The sequence below is a fragment of the Aspergillus bombycis genome, assembly GCF_001792695.1.
Source record: "Aspergillus bombycis strain NRRL26010 chromosome Unknown contig00105, whole genome shotgun sequence".
Lineage (NCBI taxonomy): Eukaryota > Fungi > Ascomycota > Eurotiomycetes > Eurotiales > Aspergillaceae > Aspergillus > Aspergillus bombycis.
Genome location: NW_019170107.1, coordinates 1 through 20,349, shown reverse-complemented (window position 1 = coordinate 20,349; position 20,349 = coordinate 1). Strand labels below are relative to the sequence as shown.

The 20,349-nt window shown below is 49.6% G+C and overlaps 3 protein-coding genes across 3 annotated transcripts; 2 read left to right on the top strand and 1 right to left on the bottom strand.

The window, feature by feature from the left end:
* Positions 1-4,047: 4,047 nt before the first annotated feature.
* On the top strand, positions 4,048-7,582 carry ABOM_009874 (uncharacterized protein; the record flags this gene model as incomplete). Its single annotated transcript, XM_022537002.1, has 3 exons — positions 4,048-4,625; positions 4,689-6,072; positions 6,149-7,582. The coding sequence occupies 3 exons, from the start codon at positions 4,048-4,050 to the stop codon at positions 7,580-7,582; spliced, it is 3,396 nt and encodes a 1,131-aa protein (XP_022385442.1).
* A 1,507-nt stretch (positions 7,583-9,089) lies between these two features.
* Positions 9,090-14,338, top strand: ABOM_009873 (putative C6 transcription factor (War1); the record flags this gene model as incomplete). The annotated part of the gene is made up of 7 exons (XM_022537001.1): positions 9,090-9,546; positions 9,652-9,929; positions 9,997-10,623; positions 11,417-12,828; positions 12,882-13,162; positions 13,214-13,773; positions 13,850-14,338. The coding sequence occupies 7 exons, from the start codon at positions 9,090-9,092 to the stop codon at positions 14,336-14,338; spliced, it is 4,104 nt and encodes a 1,367-aa protein (XP_022385422.1).
* A 2,980-nt stretch (positions 14,339-17,318) lies between these two features.
* On the bottom strand, positions 17,319-19,337 carry ABOM_009872 (Zn(II)2Cys6 transcription factor; the record flags this gene model as incomplete). The annotated part of the gene is made up of 9 exons (XM_022537000.1): positions 17,319-17,326; positions 17,430-17,529; positions 17,580-17,686; positions 17,747-18,205; positions 18,263-18,530; positions 18,592-18,908; positions 18,975-19,169; positions 19,221-19,249; positions 19,327-19,337. The coding sequence occupies 9 exons, from the start codon at positions 19,335-19,337 to the stop codon at positions 17,319-17,321; spliced, it is 1,494 nt and encodes a 497-aa protein (XP_022385438.1).
* Positions 19,338-20,349: the final 1,012 nt, after the last annotated feature.

The following is a 20,349-nucleotide window of genomic DNA, read 5'->3' as shown; positions in this document are numbered from 1 at the left end:
CAACTACTACTAGTAGTAGTAGGACCTTCATTACAGTAGTAGTAGCTGTAAGTTTACTGGAATCCCTGCCGCTTTATCAAGGGAACGCATTCACCATTTTACCGTCTCTGAGCCAATCATGAAACAGTCCCACTCCCCTCCTGGACTTTCACAAGCCCTCATCTTGAAACAACACTAGACCTATCTTGGATGGGCCCCGCATTACTCTAACCCCCTTTGGGACAGAGTTGCTGATTGTCGAGTGGACCGCTGACGACCCCAAAAAGCCGCTCTAACCTTGGAGGAAGCGCCCATGCTAGGGGGGGAGGGAAGAGACTCCCACTGTCCGATTCATTATTTGATATCCTCAGGATTCAAGACATGGCGTATGTCCGTACATATGGACCAGATGCCGAGATATATACACCAAGAAGTACACCCTCGTTCGGAACAATCCAACCTTGAAACCCTATGGAATTAAATACCCTCTTACTGGGACAATTTCAAGTTAACCATGGATGCCTAGGGCCGAGGAGCAGATCGATGGGGGGGGGGGGTCTCAGTGGGCACCGCGGACGATGTTGCACTTCAATGACGGTCCCGCCACGTTGACGTTCGCTTATTTTATTTTATTTTATCATTATTTTTATTATTTATTCATTCATTTTTTGGGGTGTGGTTTTCAGCTCCTTCCTTTTCTTCAATTAACTCTGTAGAGGACAATCGTAAATAAACAAAAAATCCCCTCCTCAGGTCCACTGATGAGAATTAAGATTGACATGCTATGAGCTGGCTTATTCCCGCGGTCAGTACGCGAATGAGCCAAATAATGTCACAGTAATTTTGATCAATTAACACCGGGCACGTCCCTCTATTTCGTATCCTCTCTGTGGTTATAACACTTAATACCCGAGCTATAATTCCATAGTGATAATGTCTTACCGTCTAGATATTTTCCAGAGCGACAGCGCAAGCCACAAAAAAAATCACACCAATGTTCAAACAGCTAGAAGCCACTCTAGCTCTGCTCAATACTGCTACATCTGAAACTCCTTTCACAGACTACTGATCAGGCATGGGATGAGTCCTGAAACACCAGACATGTCTTTGATGGCTGACAGCCAAAGCTTGGCAGGGACAATTTTTATTCACTCATGAGGGAAAAGCCAAGAGATAAACGGCCCTCTCACATTCACAAATCTTGTAGTCTAGCCATATACCATGAGCATGATTGTCTTCTTGGGGCACCCTTCTACTTATAGAGCCCCTCGGTCATGTAAGCTCATCAAGAAAAAGCAAAGGTACAAGAAGAACACAAACAGGTTACGATCGATCCCTTACCGACGGCAACGTCCCTATGGAGACCCGCCAACGATGCGCCCTAAAAGGCATCATGTCCAGTGCCTAAATTCCAAAGGAGCCGAGTATCAAATGAGCCAAGATCGGTAGGTGTCTGTCCATAACCTCGGCTTTCCTCTTCCATCTTTCCCGGCGCATTCTGCGGGCGATAACCACAAACCGGCAACCCGCTAGTCCTGTCATGACATATCTTGGGCCTCTTCAGGAGGCGAGGTAGGGTGAGAGTTCATACTTAATGGTAAGGAATGGTTTCGTAAATGTTCAATGTCCTCTTGACAGTTGTCATCTTGGATGGGTCGTGTCGTTACAGTTAATGTTGACACCTTAAAACAATCCTATTGCATATAGCACATGAGCTTTGGATTGAGGAAAGAGTATTTCACCGTGGGGTTTTCTTTTTTTTTTCCTTTTTCTCTTTTCTTTTCTTTTTTTTTCAATTATTATTATTATGATGATTATATATGGACGATATGCGATACATAGTAATTCACCCTAGACTCTACATAAAGGGGGGAAGAACGAATACAAGTAGTTTGGTTTGATTCCATGTTCTGGGAAGTGTACGTACATACGTACGTAGCCACTTTGCCATACTAAGTTTTTAAGAGCCAACACACATATCCTGACTGCAAATGAGAAGGTTTGCCCGTCTTGTCGCTTCCCCAGGTGTGTGTGGTCCACGATGGGCGCTAACATGTTCCAATACATACGCAGTAGGCAACGATATTTTGAACCCCCTTAATTAAGAAGAGTGACAAAAATCCTCATTCAACAAACATAGGAGCACTCTGAAAAGATCTTTGGCCATACCAGCAGCGTTTACCAGTGGTTGGTGCTCTGTATGCAGAACAGCATCATTCAATTGAAGTTTATATACAATCCGATGCAAGGGGACAAACTGTTAGTGCTGAGCCGGTTTGATACCGTTGAATGGTTATGTAGTAGTAGGTCAATAACGTTTAGTATGTTTGCACAGCTGATTGTCAATGCTTAGATGATTAAACACCAATCAATCACTGGGAGGTAGTAATTAGAATGTTGAGAACAAGAATCCACTAACTCTTCGGCTGTCTCCAGTGGTTTTTAGCAGGGCTATAGTAGCAACGGTTGAAATTTCTAAGCATCACACATCGAATACAGCCCCGGATCTAACACGTGCAATACGTCGAGAGATTCAGACGACCAGAGATACAAACGCATTTACATTACAGACAGAGAGCCTTTTTAACATGCGGTTCGGTCGCTTAGGGAGCCTGTCAAATGATCTGAGGGTATACAGCCTTTGTCACATTCCTGATGTCGGGGAAAGCCCGGTATAAGTACATGTGCGTCCATGGAGAGAAATATATATCTGGGTTCCATCCACCCTCCGACATGGTAGCACAGCGATGTTTTGTTTTTGAAGAATACGATCGCCGGGAAAACTGGTCTTATGCACTTTTCAGCTGCTTTAAAGCCCACTCACATGCATACAAACTTGTAGGGGACCCATGGCAGGAAAAAAACACGAGGGGCAGCAACCAATAGTCAAATGGATCTCTGCATCATCAGCAAGGAGGATTTGCGGTCGATAGAATAATTTTGACGCATGAATTCCTCCGACAGCGACCATAACCTCTCGTCTTGGAGTTTCCACCGTGAGCACTAAGTCGACTAGTAAGTGGGTTCCATATGAGGTATCCATACGAGGGTCCAGAACCGGTTAATTCTGGTTGGTCACCATAAACGGTGGGAGTTCGATCGCCTCTATCGAGTATCGACTGATTCTCAGACTCTGTGAAACTGGAGTTAGAATAGATATCAAACTACACAGTACTTCCCTCATCGTCTACTTCACAGGGAAAATCATTCCATAATGGCCATATAACGTAATGGTCATAATATCAATAGTAATAACAACAGGACTAAGCAAAATCGAAATTCCGTGGTGGTAGGTAATAATAGTGACATGGCTGAGACACGAGTGGGCTGAGAAAGAGGCTTATACGACCGTTGGGTGGTGAGGATGAGTTGTTGTGGTGGTTTGGTACTGGATGTGGGCTTTCCTTCGAGCTGGTTTTAGTGTTTCCAAGTTTAGCACCAAAAGCCACAGCACCCAATCCATTGATTGGGCTTGAAGCAAAGGGAACAAACATGGCGCAGTCCCCGTCAGCAGTTGGTTTCGGGTCTATTCGACGGAAGCTTTTGGGTCTTCACATTCCAATCGATTTCCAACCTTGTTTTTTTTTTTCCTGTCTTGTGGCTCTTACCAGTACATGCGCTCATTTGTGTGAGAAAAAGAGAAAAAAAAAGCCAAAAAAAGAGACATCCCTATCGGTCCGCCATACAGTGCCGGGCTCCCCTTCACTGTTTACCTCCGCCTGCGCTTTTTGGACCTGGAAATCCCTTCCCCGCCGCCAACTCTCGGAGTTATGGTCCCTATCCCCTACATTTCCATTTTGGGGCAGTTCGAGGAGTAGTTTACTCCTATTCTTATTTGGCCCTTTGATCGCGATTCCTTATTTCGCCACCCTCCCTGCAAACCGATCCTCCCCCGGATTGTTCCCGTTCGCTCTGTTCACCTGGAAGGTTGCGGCTTTACCGAGCCGATTAGGCAGACGCTGATAGCTTCAGATATCCTCGGATCTTGGTTGGACAACGTGGATTAAATCGTCTACGAGGGGGCTGACCTCCCCAAGGAGGTCATCCTACATATACCTGACGATCGTGATGTGTGTAGACCAACTTGCGAGATGGCATGACCGACGCGCACCTGGGGTTTCCAAACACGAACAGCTATCGTTTCAGTTATGGGATGAGTGGGATAGCTTGCGATCGTCGCGACGACGTTGGATTCGGTCCGATGGCAGGGGGATAGCGTGGATATTGATGCTACTGTTGGTGATGCTGGTGTCTCCGACCTATGCTGCTCTGGTGAACTTCGACAATTGCTTACCTGCACCCACTATCGCATCGAACCCACAGAAACTCCAGTTTGTCCCGCTCGACGTGTCCGTGAAGTTCGACTTGACGAATTCTCTGCACAACTTAAACATCACGGTATACGGTAATGTTTCTGGGACCGTCGACCAGTCGTCATCTTATCCATCCCCCGATGATCCGCAGTGGGCAAACCAGAACGCGACAGTGGGAAAGATCGTAGACCTGGATACGGCCAACAACAGATACAGTACTCTGATAACAACTGTTGATGTGGTTAGCTTCTCCCCATACTCTGGTCCAACTAGGTTCTGCGATTCTATCATCCAAGGAGAGTGCCCGTTGGGGCCTGTCTTTTACGCCAATGCGTGAGTGTTTATCCCTACTATGCAAAACATTGTTGACTAACTGGATGTTATAAATAATCTTAGGAGCGACTTGAGCTCTTTACGCTCTTTCTCTGTCCAACATGACATGCTATCGTCGTACCGCTTTGCAACCCTGTCGTCAACTCTCTTAATCAAGTCTGGCGATGCAGCGGCCACTGAGCTGGGATGTATATCGGTTGATGTCACTCCAGATCTTGGATCGGCCCTGAAAAGTGCGCTCGCTTATGTCCCTCTTGTCATCCTGATTCTCGTGGGAGTCGCGACCGTAACCGCTGCAATATACAGTCCATGGGGCACAACGGACCCCTTTCACTGGACAAGCAATTATGGCCGCGATGAAGATGTCCTTCGCCTGGTAACACCCGGATTTGGGGACTGCCTACAGTATATGCAATTCGCGGTGTTGACAGGAGCATTGTCGCTTAACTACCCCGGTTATTATCAACCGGTGGTGAGTCAGGTTGCGTGGTCAACCCTCATGTTTAACCAGAGCTTTCTAAGTCCCGGAAATGAGCGGAATCCTGTAAAGGATGGAGTATACACTGTGAACGGTACCTACGGGCTGGACGCTCTACAACAATATGTTGGAATGGAGTCAGCGCGGGATATCTGGCCGGGGATGATAATATGGTTACTCGTGATTGTTGTCGCGATCACGCTCATCATTCAGCTCGCCTTCGCTTTTCGGTGGCTTCATCGTGAACTTGCCAATATTCCGGAGGAAGACTTGCGTTCTAAGAATATGCCGTTCACTGTTGGCAACGTCATTCGAATCGTCTGTAATTATCTATTCTTACCGCTCATTTCGCTCTCCTTTTTCCAACTGGTTATCGCTAGAGAATCCCCAGCATACTCTGTGGCTCTAGCCGTTGTGGTCATTCTCATCATGATTGCTTTTGCAATCTGGGTCATTCGGTTGATAGCGAGCACGCGCCCCAAATCGTACCTCTTCGATGATCTGCCGACGGTGTTGTTGTATGGTCCACTGTACAACACCTTCTGCGATGATGCGGCTGCCTTTACTGTGGTGTCTCTCTTCCTGTCGTTTGCCCGCGGCGTCGCGATCGGTGCACTTCAACCTTCAGGCATTGCTCAAATAGTGCTCCTGGCGATTTGCGAAGTTGTTGCCATTTTGACGCTTGTTGCTTTCCGCCCGTTTCCTTCGCCGACGTCTATGAACCTTTATCACGCCTGTTTCTCGATTGTGCGGTTTCTTACCATCCTCTTAAGCGTCGTTTTTGTCCCCTCTTTAGGCGTGTCTCAGGCTGCTCGCGGTTGGATAGGCTACGTTATCCTCTTCTTACATGCTGTCGTTCTAGTTTTTGGGTTCTTTTTGAACGCCCTGCAGACTTTGGTTGAAGTTATAGCTCGACTCGCCGGTGCTGGAGGCTATGAAGGTGGTGTTACCCGTGGCGGCCTCGTCAAGGTATGTACAATATTATGGGCTCCTTCTTTCCAAGCGTAACTCTTCTCGTCTGGGTGCTAGACTGACAATAATCTAGGTATTCGGTATGCGGCAACTCTCTCGGCGTATGCCAAGACGGAGTGTTGGAACTCGCCAAAGCATGGGCTCCGAGGCTGCAATGCTAGCACACACCGACGAGCGATTGTCTTCCCAGTTTGACGGGTCACGGCCCAGAAGCCTTTCAGGCAGTTCAGCAATGCTGCTCAATCGGGCAGCCGCGAGTGAGGGCAGAACCAGCGCCTTCTACGAGTCGGGCAGTGCTCATGGAGGCACCCATAGTCGAGCCAATAGCAGTGGTCTATTTACGCCCACCACGCCTGGTAGCAACCCTACTTTCCAGGGTGCAGGCTACCAGACAACAGGAAGTAATTCCCCGAAAAGCGGTCCCCTTTTTGCCATGCAAGCGCACGACCCGTACTACCGACCTCCAAGGCCTCGCAACAAGAGAGTGGATATGAGCGGAGGAGAGAAAGGTAGAACGGGCGGTCGGCAACGAGCAGGCAGCGATGCCGATGATGATATAATCGAGGGTCCTATGTCTGGGCGGGGCACCCCCGTGCCAGCCTACATTCCTGCGCCGAAAGATGATCTCGACCTGGATGATCCTCGGCAGTCCCGCAAAGATTACGCTGTTCGCGAGGTCGACTTCTACTACCGTGTCCGGGGCCCACCACTGTCGCAAAGCGGCACGCGTAAGCTGAAGACTGGCCCTGCAGATCCCACCGGACCTGTATCGTCTGCCACAGGCTTCTTCCGCAGCCTGTTCCGAGGAAAGACTAAAGAAAGCGGTAAAGGATTCGAAGTTGTTCGCAGCGCAAGGGCACCCCCGCCTGGTCTGCTTCCGGAAGGGGATGATGTCCACGAGCCATACCGAGATGAGCCTGACGAACAGGCCACCGCAGGGCACAGTCGTCGAGTGTCAGGAAGTGACCGATCATATCCAGATACAGATAGTGATGACAACAACCGAACTGGCGAGGCGCTGATAAGCCTGCCTCAAGTTGAGTCCGGCGGCGCTATTGAGCTGCCTAGTCGCATAGGATCCCAGCATAGCTCACCTTCAGGAGCCCCACAGGCTTCGCGACCTTCTCGGCGTGATTCTCGGTCGTTGGCTTTAGAAGATGACACTGCATCTCACAGATCTCTTCCCGTTGTTACTAAAGCTGTTTCGGAGGAAGCTCACTATCCGGCTCCCCAGTTGCATCCTTCCTCATCCGGTACCGGCCGATTGCCGTTCAGTGCTGCCAGTTCCCCTTCAAGGGATCGAAACTTCTCTATAGCCTCAACAACTGCATCCACGTCCTCAAGCCGGCAGCATGGGAACGGTACCGAGCGGCCCTCGAGCATGGGATACGTTGCCCAGCATCGCACCCGGGACTATATCCACGAAGCGAGCCCGGATGAACCGTCCTTCACTGGTAGTGCTGCCGAGCTCGTTGATGAGCCGCACCATCCTGAAGGAAGTCATTAAGCCCTGTGCTCCAAGTGAAGCACTAATGATAGTGCACCAAGTTGCGCTTCTATCCTAACGATATATCCGTCGATCTGACAGCGTGTATATCTTGCGCTGTTCTATTTGTACTTGATATCAAGGTGACGAATTTCCTTTACTATTCTTCGTTTTGTGTCATCGGAAAAGAGCTGTACCTGGCGTTCTGAAATACGTTTGGATCCCCGTTACATATACACCACGGCCTGCAAAATACCTGCCCGTCCTACCCTTTTTCTTTCTTCTTTCTTTCTTTTTTTCCTTTCTTATTCCTGCCCTATTTCATCTATCTTTAATTCGATGGCATTCCATTGTGCCTGTAAAAACAGCTAATCGTGATCGGGAAAAGCCTTCTGATTCAGAAGCTCTTCGTCTTGTATATTGTGGAGCGTTCAATTCATGTATGAAGTATTCGGGAATAGTTCTTTTTAACTACCGTGAGATTAGGGTTGGTCAGCTCGACTGGCATGATGGATGGTCCTTTCTAGCTATATAGCCCCAAGATTTACGAGGTTGAATCAAATTCGTTATCATGGGTTATCCATCTAGCAGCAAGAGTGGATCAGTATCGGTTATGATAAGCCGAAGTGGCAAACGCTATCGGTATCAAAGTTTCGCAGAGAACCTATAGAACTGCCTGGAGAAGTGGAAGATACTTCTTTACCTCATCAAGGGGCATCTGACCCGAGAGTTTGAAAAATTTGCAGCATCTTTGTAAAAGGGTTTCACCCATGACTTGAAATTCTTTCGGAGGTCACACGGTGCTGCAGTCTCGTGGGTGTTTGGTGCCTTAGAAATACGGACCGCCACTTTTTCAGTTGCCCCGCGGCGCAGAATATTAGGAGAGGCGGTTGAATCGTAAGGCACACTTGCCAACTAACTAACCTTGACTCTCACCCTCTTTTCTTTCTGCACTTTTTCTCTTTTGCCTTCACTTCGTATTCTGTTCAAGCGTAAATTCATTGTGCAATTCCCGTTCTTCTTTATTTCCCCCTTTAGCGTCTGTATTTGTGGTGTCACGAGACACCCACGCCTCGAGTCACTTTTACTTTTGACTGTTATTAGTGCCATCAACTCCGAATCTTGGGAAACTCCCTCTCCGCCCTGAACCGTACTTGATAAGAACCCTTGATTACTGGCTCGGTCACCCCTTGTCGTCCTTTTTTCTCGCCCTTGCCTTCTATCCCCTTCAACGAAACCAATCCCCAAGTGTTCGTGTCCGTCTTCGTTACTTCTGTACTTTCGTGTTTTCACCCTGGAATCGTCGCGCCACTCAGTCCATGACGGCCCGTCATCTAAACGGCGGAGGTTGATTTCTCCAGTGATAGGAAAACAGCCAACGTTGAATTCGTTGTCCACTCAACATCCTTGGTTGATGTCGTCGTCGTCGTCGTCAAGTTCTGTCCCGGCTTCTGCACCAGTAGGTGCTTCTACCGCATATTCCGCCCTGGGGCACCGATTTAGACCCCATGCGACCTCCGCCACCGCGATGACAAGCGAGGCTGGTCCTGCTTTTGACAGACGCTCTGGGAGAAGGCGCTCCACTGTAACTGGCCCGGATCGGAAAAGAAGATTAGTCAATGCGGAGGGAGATATTTGGTCGAGACAGTCAGTATCTGGCAGTGCGACTGAATCGGGAGGGTGGATGACAGCACAGATGAATAGCAGGTCTATTCCCAGTGCGGCGTCGTCTATGCGACCCGAAAGCTCTGCGCCTGGTGCGTCTTACTCCACGCCTATTGACTTGTCATTGTCGCCACCAGACCAGCGTCCTCAGCGATCAAATAACCGCCGAACCTCCTGGTCACGAACAGGAAATGATTATCTAGAACATATACGGCCGCGGTGGCAGCCCGACTCGGAGGTAACAAGTTGTCCGATCTGTCGAACACCCTTCAGTTTCTGGTACAGGAAACATCACTGTCGCAAGTGTGGACGGGTGGTGTGTGCGTCATGTTCACCTCACCGGATCACAATTCCGAGACAATTTATTGTCCATCCGCCAGACACCAATCGTTCCCGTGCATCCACGCTGATACCACCACGTGTAGCGCCGCTCATTGATCTAGAAGGAAATGACTCGGCCCAATCACCCACAGCCCTTAATCCGGCTCTTGGGGGTGGCGAGGAGGTGCGCTTATGCAACCCTTGTGTTCCGGACCCGAACCCAGAACCACCGCGCGGATATACAACCATTCGGGCTCCAGGCGAGCCACAGTCAGGTGTAGATTATATACGGGGTGGTTTTAGTGCACCAGCCAACCAATCCCGTCATCGTCCTTACCATTCCCTATCATCACCCACCCGCCATCCACCGTACGCCTCGATTGTAAGTTACTTAACCTTCTTTGTATCGGTAAATGTTTCCGTGGCTAATCAGAGATAATCATTTGTAGCCCGACAATTTCTCTACTCGTTCAGCACGGAGGACAGTGGGGTCAGGCGACTATCATTTGTACGGTGGTTTCGGGGGGTCCTTAGGATCGCGTTTCCAAGAACGGCCAATGGAGTACGGTTCTTTATCAGCTGCGCGATTCGCCCCATCTACGATTGCATCGGGACGGCCTCTTCCTCTGGCGCCAGGCAGCGCGATGCTATCGGCTGGACCGTCGTTCGCTCCATCTCCAAACCAAGAGATACGTCTACCTATCTCTACTCCCCGTCGCCGTGTGGATGAGCGAGATCTTTGCCCAATTTGTGACCATGTACTTCCGCCTTTGGGCGTGAACGGGAACGAGGATGATCGGGAGGCACATATTAGACAGTGCATCGAAAATCATGGTTCCCGAGCGCGCTCGCCCTCCAACAGTAGCAGTCCCGTTGCGCAGTCTTCCACACCTGTGCGAATGCTCGCCTTCACGGCTACCGAGAAGGATTGTCTTGGGCATGATGGCAGTGTGCAGGAATGCACTATTTGCATGGAGGAGTATGAGGTTGGTCAGCCGTTAATCCGACTGGAATGTCTCTGCAAGTTCCACAAAAGGTGCATTGTTGAATGGTTCGAGCGAAAGAAGGAGTGTCCGGTACATAAAGTGTCCTGAGCGATTTGTTCATGTTGCTTTCTGGTTTCTCACTCTCTAGCTGTTTCATATCTTTTTCTTATGTTTTCGTGGACTCTTCTCTTCTCATCAGCTTGAGTTGGCAGTATGGCGTTGGTTGGTTTGTGGCTCGAATTCCGTACTGGATATCTCTTTCGCAACCATTCGAGCGGGCGTTCATTTATATTTCCCTTGTTGGCAATCTACAGATAGCATTTTACTCTATACCATGATATGCGTGTTGCCTTTCGAATTGCTATCTCGGCTCTATATCTCTATATCCTACGGCGGTGTCGATACATCCCTTGCGCAGTTCGCAGTTCGCAGTCGATGGCGGGTAGATCTGCACCTTCCAGAAATGGAAGCTACATACATTTGGATGATATGCTGGAGCTTGAATGCCGCCGTAAGTTGTTGGTGAAAATAGGATGTAGGGTTAAGTCTCATCATCTGGCAGGGCCTGTATCAAAGCAGTATAGTACCTTAGTACAAGGGCAGCCCAAAGCAGACTAGTGGGAACCGATCAGCCGCTTGTCGGTCATCGGCCGCCGATTCTGCCGACTGCACGCCAGCAGCTCCATCAACAGACATACATTGTTCCACAGTCTAACTGCTCTCAGGTAAGTGGTATTACTTTCTGTTCTGGTTGATCTACCGTCGCAAATCCCTGTCCTTCTGCATCGCCTGCTGGATTTGAGAACAATCCCCATCGCAAGCCTCATCATCATGTTGCTGCGGTCGAGAGGCCGACGTGCTGACGGTGACATATCCACTCCAGTCCCCGCAACTGATGGAGATCGATCCGCGCCTGCGTCCGGGCAGCGATAATAGCCCTCCAGAGGGAGTCGGAACGAACCATGCTTATCTTCCGTCATCTGCCACTCGACAAGCCGATCCCGCTACCCTATCTTCCCATCCGACGAATGACTATCCTGACCCTCCCTCCCAGATGTCACCGAATGAACAACTGCATTCTGCGACATCGACCTCTAGCGGCCCCAGCTACTACGGTACCTCAGCCACGCAACCTCAGGCTACTCATGCTCTATACCAGTCGAGCCCCGGAAGCATCATTGGTAGTACACAGAGGCTTGAATCGCTCGACCCCAACGATCCTTACTCCGAGCTGAAACGACCACGTGCATGCGAATCATGTCGGCAGTTGAAAGTACGGTGCGAACCTGACATGAGCAATCCGAACGCATCCTGTAAACGGTGTGCCAAGGCTGGAAGATCCTGTGTCGTTACGGTCCCAACGCGTCGACGCCAAAAGAAGACAGATAGTCGCGTCGCGGAATTGGAGCGGAAGATTGACGCGCTGACAGCAAGCCTACAGGCCTCTCAGGGCAGTGGACCAACGCTACAGGCAGCATATCCAGGCCCGCCCCGTGAGGAGCATACTGGAAGACGATGGTTGGGACCAACTCATAGCACATCGACTGGTTCTGCACCTGTGAGCTCCCCAACCGGTCTGGCGGGGAACAAACGGCGACATAGTGGGGAGATCAAAGACTCAAGGGACGGTGGTCTGGCGGCACCCTCATTCTATCGTGCTGCAAGCCCGGCTACAGAGCAGGTCTTAGATAATATGTCTAGGCAATGGCATACTCGTCCAAGCCCCGGCTCAGATACCACAGCGCCGAAACCAAGCGCAGCAAACGAACCCGCCGATGTGATTGACCGAGGCCTTGTGAGTGCGGCCGTTGCATCGGAATCTTTCGCCAGATATGTGGAACATATGGCGCCCCATATCCCAATGGTGGTCTTTCCTCCCGGAACCACGATGGGAGATATCCGCAAGACCAAACCGGTGCTACTCCATGCCATTATCGCTACAGCCGTGGGGCCTATCCAGCCTGGATTACAGATTCCACTTATTGAAGACTTCTACAAGATCATTGCCGAACGTGTCGTTGTCAAAGGCGAAAAGTCACTGGATTTAATTCAGGGTCTTCTTGTGACCTGCAACTGGTACATCCCGCCGGATCACTTTGAAGAGCTAAAGTTTTACCAGTTGACTCATATGGCTGTCACAATAGCTATGGATATTGGGATGTACCGTAGGCCGATGCCAAAGAGCCGTCCATGGACCTTGGTCAAGGACCTTATATTGAAAAAGTCGCCTTCGCAGGACCCTGATTCGGCGGAGGCTAGACGGGCGTGGCTGGGTTGTTATTTTCTAGCTGTGCAGTAAGCATCCCCCTTCGAGACTGGCTGTGAGGAATAGTTTCTAACATCTGTAGGGTTGCTGCCTCCTTGCGACGCACCCTTCTAGTACGCTGGACTCCGTATATGGATGAGTGCGTAGAAATACTAGAGAAGTCATCCGATGCATTACCCTCGGACAAGGTGATGATACAATGGGCCAAACTAGTACATATCATCGAGGAGATCCATCAGCAGTTCTGCCCTGACGATACTGGGTCTATTGTTGCCTTCTCAGAGCCCAAGGTTCAGTACACCCTCAAAGTGTTTGAAAAACAGCTAGAGCAACTCCGGAGGGAGCGAGGACCGAGTGACTTTCGTAAGTTCCCATGGCGTTCTCTCCCTATGTCCTTTACTGACGAGCTGCCAGCCGTATTTACGCAAGCTGAATATATCGTCAACCTCTATCTTCACGAGGGTGCCATGCACGTGGATTACAGCGAGGATCAGAAGTTGCCAGGCGATGACCATTCCAGCCCGACAAGCGCCGCCCATATGAATGCATTGAGCACCTGTCTTACTTCAATTCACCAAGCTATAGATACCATCTGCTCCGTTGACATCAGGGATCTCATCTCTCTGCCCGTCTTCGCCCTGGCTCGGACCTCTTTTACGGTTGTTGCACTGATCAAACTTCACTCTATTGTCTCTTCACCGGAAACTCGTATTGGCCAGGTAATCGATGTCGCTAGTCTAAAGACTGAATACTACCTCGATCGCGTGATCGAGCACTACACCCGGGCCGGCGAGCAGGCTGGGGGCCGGACCCCAGCCAAGTTCTCGGTGGTATTGAGCATGCTTCGCGGGTGGTTTCTGAAACGCAAGGACCATGGATTATCTCTAAGAGACGCTTTCAGTGGCGGGCTGCGCCCAATGAATTGTGGCAATGACAAGGCTGCCTGTCAATCAGCCGCAGAGAAATACCAAAGGGTGAGTTGGTCCCCATTTTTCTCGTTCGATATATTCGCTTGCCCGAAGTCTCCCGTAACATAGCTGATGGCTCCAGAAGAACACGGGCACGACTCCTCTTCACCTATTGAGCGAAGTTGCCATGGGCGAACCACAGAACCGTCCTAGCTCAGGCCAGGGCCCATGCCCTCCATCAACCGCCGACTACACTCCCCCGGCCTCAGGGCCGGCTAGCCAAACTCCCTCTTCAGACCTTGTATCACAGCCGCAACCTTCTCTCGGCCCAAGTCCTGCCCCGGCCACAGGTGGCACGACGGATTCAGACCCCTGGGCCCAGTTCCCGGCTACCACTCGGCAATACTATCCCCCCTTGACGTCAACCTACCAGGATATCCCAGCATCGGGATACCCAGATCCCTCGGTAAACAGCAACATGGTGATGCCGTGGCCGGTGCAGGGTTTCTTCGTGCCGGAGTTAGGAATGCAGGTGGGGTTTGAGCCGGAGAACCTGTATGCGCTGGAGAATATGTTGGGAGACGGGTTCTTCAACTTGCCTCTGCCGACTGAGGGGACCGGGTATTATTAATGTGGATACACTCGTATCAACCCTCAGCGGGCGTGTCAGTCTACGTCGTCGTTTATATATACCCTTTGCGATTCAGACACGGGCGGAGGGTGGTTCTACACCTCCCGTGTCCTCCGCATGCTCCGTGTCTTGTACGGCATGTGGAGCTTGTCGATTTGCACAAATATCTCTATTTATCCCTCAGTGAACTATACTTCCCACTCTGTACATACATACATATTCTCTGATATGATACCCTCTTCTCTTGTCAATGTATAACCCCAAAATAGAAAACGAAAATTAGGACATAGATCCAACAATGAACTACAGAACAAACAAACAAACAAACAAACCAAACAACCTTATAAACCCCTAACGCAAATGAATTTATCCAGATTACCCCGATGAAACGCAAGACTAAAGAAATAACCAGGATATTAAAGCCAAACCCAAACCAAAATAAGATTAAAATAAAAAAGAAACTTAGAAGCTAAGATAAGAAAGGTGAAAAAAAACCCTTCGCCCCAAACTCAAACCCAAAACACACGTAACCACAAACCTTATCCTATTTTTCCACCAACCAATGACATCTCCAGAGCAAACTCCCTCAAACGAACTTAGTCAGCGGAATACGTATTCCTCGGCTGTGTTGACCATGACTCCAAGGGCACGTGACTGCCAAGGTAATTGGAGTAGAACGGGTCGTCTCGGTATATAGATTTAGTTTAGTATAAATCTATAATTATAAAGTTTAATTTATTTTATAGCATATTACTTAAGTACTTATCTAATGGTTCAAAATAACTATTTGATAAATAGAGTAGTAACTAATCTAATGTATGTAATGATTACTCAACTGGGAAATGTAGTATTAGTTATAGGAAAGAGCACATTTGACAATCACATAATTAGACACTTGGCTATCTAAGTGGTTGAACCTGAAAACCGGGCCCAGCTGCCCTGCAACCACGGTTCGGACGAGATTTTTAACAAGGCAGAGAGGGAATTAGGGTGAGTCTGTTTTCGCCTTTTTCTTTTTTCGGACTTCGGTTCCCGTTGCGTTGCGTGGGGACCTGACCCTGAATTTTGTCCACCGTTTGATTGTCTTAGTGTTGAAACTCGGACTTGGGTTGCGGACTAAGGATTTAGTCTAAGGTCCCATGAGCCGGCGATTACTCGGATTCACGGAGTATGTGGTTGGAAAGATGGCGTGGGGGTCGGAGAATGTTTACGAGGTAGTAGTTTAATTAGTTGGAGTAGGTGGTTGTGGTATTGATACTCCACTTGGATATGGTTGTCTATTTTCCCTGCTTGGTATCGGGAACTCCGTTTGGTGATCCAGATTGTTGATGGTGGTGTAGGGCAAAGTATACGGTCGAATGGGGTATACTCCATACTACAAAGATTATCTTGATTACTCCACGACTCATAATAAGGTGTGTTATAGGAAAGTCAAAACGCCCATGGTGAAACGATCCGAGCGTCGGTTTGGCGGAAAACAAACCCGGGGCAGAAAAAAAAAATAAGTTCAGGTTATATATAAGGTTTAAGGTGTCTCGGCACCGGCAGTGAAAGTATATTCATCGACGGGGGTGGTCGCGGATCTAGATCCGATGTAGGCTGCCATCCTTTCGGAGCTTGGATATTCACAAAAGCTATGGAGCACACTCCAGGGATCCGGACTGGAGATGGTGTGGCACATACGAAGGAGCTTAGATATGTGGGGGTTTGCTTTTGCTTAGGGTACAGTCTAAAGGCTCCTGCTTGTCTTGTGTTTCTCTCCTATTGGGTTTCGGCGATTAGGGCGCGCTTCGCTCATGTATGTACCCTTCGTAATTAGTTACCGAGAAGGGAGTGGCATAGAAGGAGGGAGAGGGCACATACATCATGTATACCAGCCTTAGGAGCTAGTCATTATAGCTGGATATGACGTGTTGCCGATCCTATCTTGGATGTTTACATGATGCTTCGTAATGCTATCGGTTGGTCTCTGCAGACTAGCTCGGCAGCTACATGAATGTGTGCAGAAAATGACGTTGAGGCTGGCTATTATTGTCCAGGTTGGTCATATAATATCAGACGTGTTTGGAAAAGGAGTGTAAAGGGGGTAGAATCCACGCTATGAAGTAAGCGGTTAGTAGAACCTTATAGCATAGCCTGTTATACCCCATTTGAGATAGGTTGGGGATGTTGTTGATACTGAAGAGGCCTCAGCAACGCCAGGTCAGACTCAACTTTCTATATTTGTGAGGGAGGAGTTTGAGCCTCCGGAACCATAAGCCCCTTAGGTGTAGGAAGTATCGATCATTCTGCTTCTCTATCGTTTGACTACTTTCGGTAAATGCATACGTAAGGGGTGTCTTTCTAGGTACATAACAAAACCGAACCCACGCGTGTCCTTGGCCCAGATAAGCTACCGTGTCGCAGCCTAGATGCGCAATTAGCCCGGCGGTTGGGGCCGCCGAAGAAAACGAACCAAAGCTCCACAAAAATAGACGTAGTACTTTACGACTTCCAAAGTACTGCTTCGAACTCAGCCGGGCCAAGGCTTATTGGCATTGCGGCACCTGGAAGTGGCCCCACCCAGCTCCCATGAGGGTGGGGAATGCGAAGCAACGGCGGGAGCCCCAAATCGCCTAAAAGCAAATAGTTTAGCTTGGGTCTGTCCCCCTTGCCGTGGTGTGGATTTTAGGCTCGGTAGATCTTGCCTCACAAGACTTGTCTGCTGGGAAGGATTGTGTAGACATCTCATGCATCTCTGTCTGTCTGCGGGGGCTATATAGGACAGGAAGAGGGAAGAAAGTGTGTGTGCAAGGGCGCGCTTGACGTAAAATAGGTATCATGGCAGCTGTACTATTCCGCCGTTATACGCCAGTTTTGACTTAGTGCTTGCGCCAGAGATGTCCATGGCCATCCGTTTTCTGCTTCTGTCCTTCGAAGTAGGTCTAAAAGACACGTTTGCGCTAGTGGGTCACGTACCCAGGAGCCGCCTAGTGATGGGTTAGTACACTAGCGACCAAACAGCGTATGACCCCCGAATTGTTGAGTAGCAGCCTTCTAATAATCGGTGCCACAATGCAATGGGATCCAAGGTTTGTCGTGATACACTTACAAGCAGACAGCGCATGGCAGGCCATGATGCGAACGGGAGGGTCATCGTCGGCCGAAAGGGCAATGCCTAAAACGATACTCAGGTTTCTCACGATAGCATTCTATGTTTAATGTCAGTAATGCGCTTTCAGTTGTGGAGTTCTAGAACAACCTCGATTGTCTTGCTACCTTGATTTGGGCTAGCCGTGAAATTCTGGGTTCTCAACTCATACTCATGTATCAAAGCTTTGGCCATGCATATCTGTTGCGCTGCGGTAGCTGCTTGGGCATTAGCCGTCAATGTAACTATATACAGTTGATGATATACCGAGAGCATACCGTGTGATGCGCTGGTAAACCAGATAACAGGAAATGGTCTCCCAAGGCTTGTGGTGGCCGGAGAGAAATGTAATGGCCGGAAACTATCTGGCCGTCGCATCTCCCAATCACAGATCTTCTTTTTCAGGACGTCCCAAACAACGGAACTCAAGTGAGCCGGACTGCTTGGTTCATAGCAGTAGTTAATAGTTTCAGCTAGCAGCCATAGAGCTCGATGGGCCCAATCCCGGTCAGTTTGGGCGCTACGGTATTCCCAGGCGAGACGTAGCCTTTCTTCGAAAGGGCCAATGGTCAAACGCAGCGGGCTTCGGGTCGCCAATGCGAACTGCACATCCTGCATCACAAAGGCCCAGAAGGACGCCTCTGCAAGGCCACCAGAAAACGCACAGTCGATGTGAGAACCGATATATACTGAACCAGCCAAGAGGTGTCGTTGTAGGTCTTGCGACAGGGCACGAGCTGTGGAATATGTCAGTAAACGCTACACCACTCAAGATACATATGGTATTCACCCACAAGAAAGTTGTTCAAAACAGCGCAGTATTACTGTCGAGGCGAGAAGTATCTCGATGCTAATTTTAAAGTCAGTGTTTTCCACCACGGGCAGTAGAATTGCAATGCATTGCTCGTGGTATTGATCTGCAGTGTTTGGTGGGACTGAGTTGTTCGTTTGAGAGAGATGACGGGCGGCGGTAGCTAAGCAGGCATACAACAGGAGGGAGGACGAAGGCGCTCGTTCGACCGCATCCACTGAGAAGTGCCTCTCATGGTCGCATACATCCATCTGCATATATAGCCAACATTAGCAATGCCCCCATTTCTAACTCGACAGAAGTGTTCCGCACCCATGCACCAATTGTTCTCCGGAAGTGTCGAAGGAGAAAAGCCTCATTCAGGTTGCCCAGTTTCTGGTGATCTCCCATAATGTCTGCCGGCAGCAGGTTATTAATCGTGCTGTGGGGGATATCAAGCGGTGGTCGGAACGACTCTGGGCCTCCTGGAGAAAGAGCAGGGGACAGGAGGGAAGATGTTGATGGTGGCAACGTCGACACCGAGGTTGACGATCGACTTTCAGAGGCCTTTCCCAGGTATAATGAAGACGCTTCAGATTGCACAACGTGGTAATCGGCCGCTGTACGGTCTGTCTCGTCTTCAAAAGCAACTACGGGGCGGTTAGTATGCGTCGACCTCACACCATCTACAACATTGACCTGGAGATAAAACGCACCGTCAGGGGGTGTATTAACCCAGATCTGATCATCTGGAAATGCTAAGTCGCTTTCTCCATAACGAGGAGGCCCTTTAGGCCGCAAGGAAGGGTTCTGGCCGTGTCGAAAAGTAACCTCCTCTGGTTTCAATGGTGCAGGAATGCACTGTCGGCCCGATCGTTGACAACGTAAGCACACGGCCCCAGTCTTGTCACCTAAAGGGTAACGTTAGGGTTCTGGACGGTTGAGACAGGTGAATGGGTTACATTTCAGATGGCGCTGGCGACATGTAAGACTGTAAACAGGGTTCAAGCGTTAGACAAGCGGCTGGCGCGGCGAAAAAGGAGCAAGATCGGTTGCCTCCGGACTCACCATCCCCTCATTACGATATACTCAAAGCTGTCTCTCGGCTAGAGATACCGGCAACAGCCATGAATCAGCAGAGAGAACATCAACGCCGGGGAAGGCAACGGATACGAGTCATATAAAGCGGACATAAGAAGGGAGGAGAGGCAGTGGGAAAGGTCACGGACGCTAAGGTAAGGCTAAACGTGACCGCGTCAGCGACGAGTATCGTGATAAGTCGTATTGAACAATCTGAAATTAATGTTGAAGGCCCGACGCAGGGACGGTTCATCTACGGTGGAGGCGATGGCCGCCGTACTAGGCCACAAGAAGGAGAGGATAATAGAAGGAAACAGAAAACTAATGTAACAGATTCCCGATGAACAGACTTAAGGAGGAGGTACAGAAGTCGTCCTTGGCGCTAATTCGGAGTAAATGTGGACATCGCTACAGCTGCCGGTCTCTCTTATTACTCGTAGGTATATGCCGGAGACCCTGTGTACCAGCAACGCTGCTGATAATCCGCAACGTACCGATGGTCGTCTCTGGATGAAGTGCCCGCAACAGACTGAAAAGAGCCGGGCTCCTCTATAGTCTTCCACCACCGACGAAGTGCCTGGCAGTTTGACACGCCCACCTCTGATCCCTTCCAAAAGGAGAAGGTCCCCAGTATTAAACAGGGAAAGCATTGCGTGCCGGAGAATTTAATTTAGGTTAATGAACAACGTTACGGCAGTTCAAACTGCAGTCCTTTTGCCTAGGGTCCATTCAATCTTCGACCCTTGGAGTTTGGTTGTTGGAACGGTCATTCACACTTAACTCAGTTGGGTAGATAGCCCCAGGCATCGTCGAGCGGGCCATGCCTATCATGACCACCTGAGACTTTCGGATAGTGTCCGTAGCCTCACTATATCTCGTAGTGGAGCACGGAGTTTCCAGAACTGCTTAAATCAGCCTTCAGCTTTCCACAGTTGCCCATTGCATGCAGCGGGCCTGGTTTCAAGTCGTGGGTAAGCCATCCATCTGAAGCTCACATGCATGGACCATAGC